Source organism: Mastigoproctus giganteus, chromosome 3 (assembly GCF_048544385.1).
Source record: "Mastigoproctus giganteus isolate SK-2022 chromosome 3, ASM4854438v1, whole genome shotgun sequence".
In the NCBI taxonomy this organism is placed as follows: domain Eukaryota; kingdom Metazoa; phylum Arthropoda; class Arachnida; order Uropygi; family Thelyphonidae; genus Mastigoproctus; species Mastigoproctus giganteus.
In genome coordinates, this window is record NC_143577.1 from 206,441,100 (window position 1) to 206,448,322 (window position 7,223).

Below are 7,223 nucleotides of genomic sequence, written 5' to 3' on the forward strand. Positions count from 1 at the left end.
GTTATTCAGCGAGGGGAATGCCAGAGATGTATTCAACTCTGGCAGTAAGCTAGATAATCTTGTAATAACTGAGAGTAAAGTGGAGGAGAAATTGTTGAAGATAAACACAAGAAAAGCACCTGGGGTGGATGGGATCTATCCAGTTATATTAAAGGAGGCAGCAAAGGAAGTAAGCAAACCTTTAGCCATAATTATGAGAGCTTCCTTGGACTCACGGTTGGTACCCATAGACTGGAGATGTGCAAATGTGACCCCAATTCACAAACGAGGATCAAAGGCTGACAAGTAATTATAGACCTGTGAGTTGAACTTCTGTTCCAGGAAAATTAATGGAGGCACTGGTTAAAGAAGCACTGCAGGATCACCTAGACAAGACTTCAGTTACAGCTCGGACACAGCATGATTCTGTTAAGGGGAAGTCTTGCCTGACCAATTTGATTGGATACTATGATGCAGTCCATAGCCGAGTGGGTAGGAGTGGGAGTGCAGTAGCACATGCTCTTTGAGTAGACCGGGGTTCAAGCCCCTGACTGCTGAATACAGTCGATCTGCAAACACACACTGGACCAGCTTGGCAGATTATGGTCCATTTCCCTCAGCATGAATTGTTGTGGAGGCTTCCATCCTGCAGTGGGTTGATAATGGCTGCACTTTACTTTTTTTTTTTATGATGCAATCACAAAAGAACTGGATGCAGGGAATAACCTTGATATTATATACTTGGCTCTTAGAAAGGCTTTTGATACTGTTGCACATGGAAGACTGGTGCACAAATTGGAGCAGTGTGGCATTGGAGGCAAATTGCTGCTATGGATAAAGGGGTGGTTGAGGGGGAGAAGACAGAGAGTGGTAATCAATGGACACTGCTCATCGTGGACTAATGTTATTAGTGGAGTCCCTAAGGGTTCAGTGTTGGGTCCATTATTGTTTTCTGTATTTATAAATAATATTCATGATGGTATATCAAGCTTAATATCCAAGTTTGCAGACGATACAAAAGGTTGGCAGGGTTCGTAAGGACACTACTGATGCTATGCTGCTGCAACAGGATCTGCAAAGGTTGAGCAGATGGGCTGAGAGGTGGCAAATGAAGTTTAACATTGACAAATGTAAAGTAATACATATGGGAAACAGCAACCGAAGAGCAACATATCAACTCTGTGGTACTACACTGACAGTGGTAGAGAATGAAAAGGACATGGGGGTAATTGTGCAGGCAGATATGAAGTTCTCTGAGCAGTGCAGACGGGCTGCAAGAGTAGCTCATGATGTCTTGTCAATGATATACTGGAATTTTTCTAGCATGGATAAGGAGATGCGTGACGGCCTCCGTAGCCGAGTGGCAGGAGCAGGAGTGCAGTAGCACACGCTCTTTGAGTAGACCGGGGTTCAAGCCCCTGACTGCTGAATACGGTCGATCTGCCAACCCGCACTGGACCAGCGTGGCAGATTATGGTCCATTTCCCTCAACATGAATTGTTCAGGAGGCTTCCATCCTGCAGTGGGTTGATAATGGCTGTAATTTACTTTTTTTTTTTTATTCCCTTGTATAAGGCAATGGTCAGGCCACACCTTGAGAACTGTATACAGGTCTGGATGCCTCATTTCAAGAAGGATGTAGAGCTGCTGGAACGAGTACAGAGAAGGGCAACAAGATTAGTGAATGGAACAAAGGGTTGTTCTTACAAAGAAAAGCTTAAGTTTTGCAAATTACAGTGTTTGGAGACTAGTCACCGGCGATGTGATCTAATAGAGGTGTATAAAGCCTTGAATGGTTTGAGCATGCTCAATGCTGATGGGATTCTTCCTCTTGCTCAGAATAATCACCTGAGAGGGCATAAATTCAAATTGAGGAAAGACAGATGTAGGATAGATGTGCAGAAATTTGCCCTTAGTCAGCGGGTAGTTGGTTGGTGGAACAGATTTCCATCCCTTGTTGTGGAAGTTGATATCCTAAATAAATGTAAGGCTCAGCTGGACAGGTATTTAAAATGAACGGAGGGGTGAGGTGGAATTTTTTTTTTTTTTGGCTGATGCTGCATAAGCTTGCTTTCTTGCATCATATGCCTACTAATGCTAAATCAAAAACTGAAAATACTGTTATCTTCATTAGAAAAGCAAAGGGAGGAGTATGTGTGAAGACAAGATTACATACCCAAATCCACAAAATAGGAAAAATAAAAATGATGGCATATGACCATGAATCAGATATATACACTGGTGTTCAAAGAAAGTGCATCACCTAGGAATTTCACATTTCTAACCCTTTTTCGCAATGGTATATTACATTAATGACTAGCATCACAAATAGAAATATAAACAAAGGATATTTATTAACAGTGAAGGCAAAGCTAAGTAATATTTGACAGGTGCTCTCAAAATATTCCAAAATGAGAATTTGCAAACTTTATACAACAGTTTTGGTAAACACAACTATTATGGCTGAAATGTTATCAGAAGCACTCAATTTGCTTCAGTTTATCATTTTAAATGGGAAAATAAAATGAAAAGTTCACCAGGTGCAAACTAATATTTAGTTGAACCGCTTTAGTCCCTGGTGACACCAGCACACCGTCGAGGCATTGACAAGATCAATTTCTGAAGATAATCAACTGATAGTTTGTGGTTCCAAACACGAATTATGGCTTCCAAAATTCGCAAAGGGTCTTTGGTTTCTTTCTGGCAACTGCAGATTCCACATAATGCCAACAGTTCTCTATATTGTTAAGGCATAAGAGCTTCAAAGCACGGTCCTGTTTTAGCATAAAGACTCGTTTGCACCCAGTTCCTTTTTTTCCTATCAGCAGAACCAGTATTCTTGAGTTTGGAAAGAAATCTACTCGCTGTCAACTAATTAAAAGACACTCTATAAGCAATATGATGGGAGGAACATCCTTCTTTACGTAAAGCAACAATAGCATTCTTTCTTCGTGGCGTCAACTGCACATAACTTGCCATCCTGACACAAGCAAGGAATGACTGCAACTCTTGCAGAGCGTGCTTATATAGCTGAAAGTAACAGCTGATGCAATATTACATCATCACCTATACGTGTCAATCTTATCTGATGCAATATGTAAGAAATATTGCCATATATTTACGTTATTTGGATGACAATTACAATTTTAAGGGGTGATGCACTTTCTTTGAACACCGGTGTAGACTTCCTGTGACCTTCTGACTCGCATAATGACTCATAGCAGATCATAAAATGGCCTGCACAATGTTAAGCACAAAATAACATGTGTCACTTCATCACTTAAAATGATATGACTACTTCCATGAAAAAGTTGTTTACCAAACGACAGTTCCTTCCAAAGAGTTCTTTCGTGGGTCCAAAAGTTGCTTACATGCCTTTTAACCATTACCTCATGTGAAGGGAGAAGAAAAGGTGGTAGACTGATCAGCCTAATTGCTTATGAATGTTCAGTATATAGGTAATAAGCATATCTCGACTGAGTTCGAAAGTTAATAGACACTTTATTAAATCAAGGATAGATTAACAGATATGGAAACAACACCAAGTTTAACCAAGTTAGAACAGTCTGGAATTCAATTAATATCTCCACTGATTATACACATGTAGTTTGTATGACCGCCATAAAGAATATGGCAAGATTCTAACATGACAGAGAATGGAACAGTTCAGTAACAACTAATTTTTACACAAATTCCTCATTCTCCTTTCAAAATAGGCCAAATGCATTTTGTTTTCTCCACTTGTCACTACTACAATATCGAACCGAGTCATTAAAACCGAAGTGCATGCATGAAAATTAAATGATTACATATTTTAATTATTTTGCATAAAATGGAGTTTAATTACTTACAGGAGATTCCGGGGAAGAAACTGCATCAGAGGAGGGCAATGCAACAGTTCCGTTTCCTTCACTATTCATGGCTACAAGAAATAATTTAATCACGTACTAAATTTCAAACGGAACTCGCGCAAAAAAAAACGAGAAACGTTCAGTTGGAATGTATTCAACGAATCGTACAGCACGATCACCAAAGATTATAAAAATAACACAATTACTTCAAATAAATAATTTCCAATTCCTGCAGAAAAACACAAAAATCAACCAAAACAAATTTTCATACAACTTTGTAATCACCCTAAAACCATACATATGACGCCATGATACACAAGAAATTTAAGTATGCAAAGTGTCAAGCTTCTGAACTACTAATAAATAAAAATTTAAAAAATATTTGTCATGAAAATAAAGAGCCAATAATAGCCCACTGTTAAGAATAAAATTTAAGCAAAGTGAGAGGGGAGAAAAAATACAAATAAAAAAAAAATAATAATCTCAAAAGTATGTCTCTAGAACAACCTCGACATGGTAGCCATTAGGTCTAAACGCGGCACTTTCGGCTATGATTCTTGCATCGGGGAGGACAATTGTTTAAAGCAGTGATTCCCAACAGCGCTTACAACTGCTTAGAGCAGTGATTCCCAACTGGGTTTACAATTGTTTAGAGCAGTGGTTCCTAAACTGTGCTCCGCACATCCAAAGGAATTCACTAACAGTTCTCAGGGAATCCATGGATAAGTTCTGTAAAGACTACTTTGAATTTTGCTTATTTTTAAAACGAAATCTAAATATCGTTGCAGACTGGATGTCGCGACATGAGAAATCAGTTGTCTACAACTACAATCACTCCCACATTTAAAGGACTGTAAATTTTGGAGGGATTGTAGACTAAATTGTCACTGTGACGAAAAAACAACCCCATTCTTCACATTAGTAGCCTATGAGGTACTATTGATTGAATACTCAACCAGTCACAGTTTATTATTCAGTTATATTTTTTAACTGAATAATAAACTGTGATATACAGGGTGTCTCAAATATATTGATATAAACGTTTAGGGGAGGTAGATAACATCTAAAGGAATGTGAATCGCAGAGGAACCCATAACCGGAAACGTCACCGTAAGTCGGTACACAGCGCTGTTCATCAGTTCGTGAGAGGGAAATTTTCTGGTTTACTCATTCAAACAGTAGTCGCCGCACGAAGACTGCATCGATATACAAACTGTGATCGATATACAAACTGTGAGCTGGCAGACATGCACCTAGTGTATGGATTAGCAGAGGACGTACACGGTGTACGCCACCATGCGGCACATCGCTTCGCAATAAATGTGTGGGCAGGTATGGTCAGTGACTGCTTAGTCGGCCCATACCTGTTACCATCCCGCATGAACTCCGCTAAATATCGGATCTTTCTTGAACAAGTTCTACCAGGGTTACTTGACGATGTTCCAGCAAATGTTAGACGCAACATTTGGTTTCAACATGACGGGGCGCCTGCCCATTATGGAAGGTGTGTTCGTGACCATTTAAACAGGCGTTTTGGGCGTCAATGGATTGGCCGTGGTGGACACGTTTTCTGGCCCCCACGCTCACCTGATTTATCGAGCCTTGATTTCTTTCTGTGGGGGCCCCTCAAATCTGTCGTGTATGAATCGCCTGTGGAGACGGAAATGGATCTCGAGAGACTCGTCTGCACTGCTGCTACTGTCAAAGAAACTCCAGGTGTGTTCGACCGTGTCCGCCAATCCATGCAGCGTCTGTGTCACGCATGCATCGCGTCTCATGGAGGAACCTTCGAGCATCTGTTGTAACATCATTAAATGCATCCATCTCGTACTGCGTTGTTAATATTATGTCAAATAAATGTTTACCACTAATTACTGTCTTGTGTCATTTCTGCTTCTTGTGCCTCTGCTACTACTTTCCCGTGATGGTTCCGGTTATGGGTTCCTATGCGATTCACATTCTTTTAGATATTACCTACCTCTCCTAAACGTTTGTACCAATATTTTTGAGACACCCTGTATAAATTAGATATATTTTTTTAATTTTAGATGTCTGTCGTCTGGACACCCCATATTTAAACGAGCTAGGATGTGAGGATCCGTAGTTATTTTTTGAAGACAAAAGGGGTCCGCGAGCATAAATTTGGGAAACCCTGGTTTAGAGCAATCAAGATCGCAATCTAAGGGCGGAAATGCGAAAGAATTCAAGAGATACATTATTTGAAGCATAGAGTAACCTTTGACTCCCGATTAACATTCTTACCTCATCTTAATTACCTCTCCAATAAAATACGTCGTTATACTGCCATGATCGTAAGAATTAGCAGAGCAGACTGGGGTTTGAAGAGGAGGACTCTCATGCTACTTTATAAAACCATCTTCTTACCAGCTGTGTGCTATGGTGCAGCCATATGGTTCCCTCGTGCCATCATTGCACGTAATAAAGCAAAGCTACATACAATTCAACGCAATATCCTACTCACTGTGACTAGAGCATGCCGCACAGTCAGTAATCCTGCCCTGCAGGTCTTAGCAGGCACTCTTCCTCTGGACCTGGAGGTTATTCGTCGCGGCCTTGCATACCGCATAAAGAGAGGAATTGCCACCACCATTCTGGATATAACACTCGATCTAGCTAATGATCCAAAAAACGAAATGAAACAGATTTACACTAAGCTCTTCCAGCATTGGCAAAGATCTTGGGAGCAAACAACCAAAGGTGAAACAACTAAAAGATTTCTTCCACAAGTTATGATAACTGCACCAAAACCTCCTCCGTGGTACTCACCAGGCCTTCACGTCTCGTTCTTCCTCACTGGTCATGGATCGTTTCGGGCCAAGCTGCATGCCCTGGGTCTCACCGATTCTCCTCTCTGCACATGCGGTGACAATGAAGACTGGATTCACCTCATGTATAATTGCCCTCTTTATGATTTACCCAGAAGTCTCCTAATTACCAAAACTGGAAATATACCCAGTGGGCAGAAACACCTCTACATAATTGACGAAACCAACTACAAAGCCTTCACTACTTTTGCCCAGACTGTATTTGAAATGCGTCAAATTCACCTACAGCAAACTGTTCAACGCACCCCCATCTTATAATGAACCCAAAACTCAATTCACAGAACATATCCTGAATGGAATCAAAGAAAACACAAACAGAATATTGATCTTTGTCATGACCTAACAGGAATCTCTCGACGTTCACAAAGGAAGCTATCTGACAAACCCACGAACCCAAAAAGGACTTTTCTACAATAGCCACAAGAACTCCAAGCAATCCTTGAGTTTCATGAATCCACGTGCCTCCTCTCATCCCCTAAGAGAAGATTATCCAAGTCCCAGTGTGGGACACTGCCCATTGCCTACAAGTCACCCTTGGATGAAGAAG

The 7,223-nt window shown here is 40.6% G+C and overlaps 1 protein-coding gene across 1 annotated transcript in view; it reads right to left on the minus strand.

Moving 5' to 3' along the window:
• The window catches only part of LOC150088628 (putative lipid scramblase CLPTM1), a 179,904-nt gene extending 175,767 nt beyond the window's left edge, over nt 1-4,137 (minus strand). Inside the window, exon 1 of the mRNA XM_090369595.1 lies at nt 3,831-4,137. Within this exon, the coding sequence (XP_090225721.1) occupies nt 3,831-3,899 (69 nt within the window). The 5' untranslated portion in view covers nt 3,900-4,137. The remainder of the gene's footprint in view (nt 1-3,830) is intronic.
• Between the last annotated feature and the right edge of the window lie 3,086 nt (nt 4,138-7,223).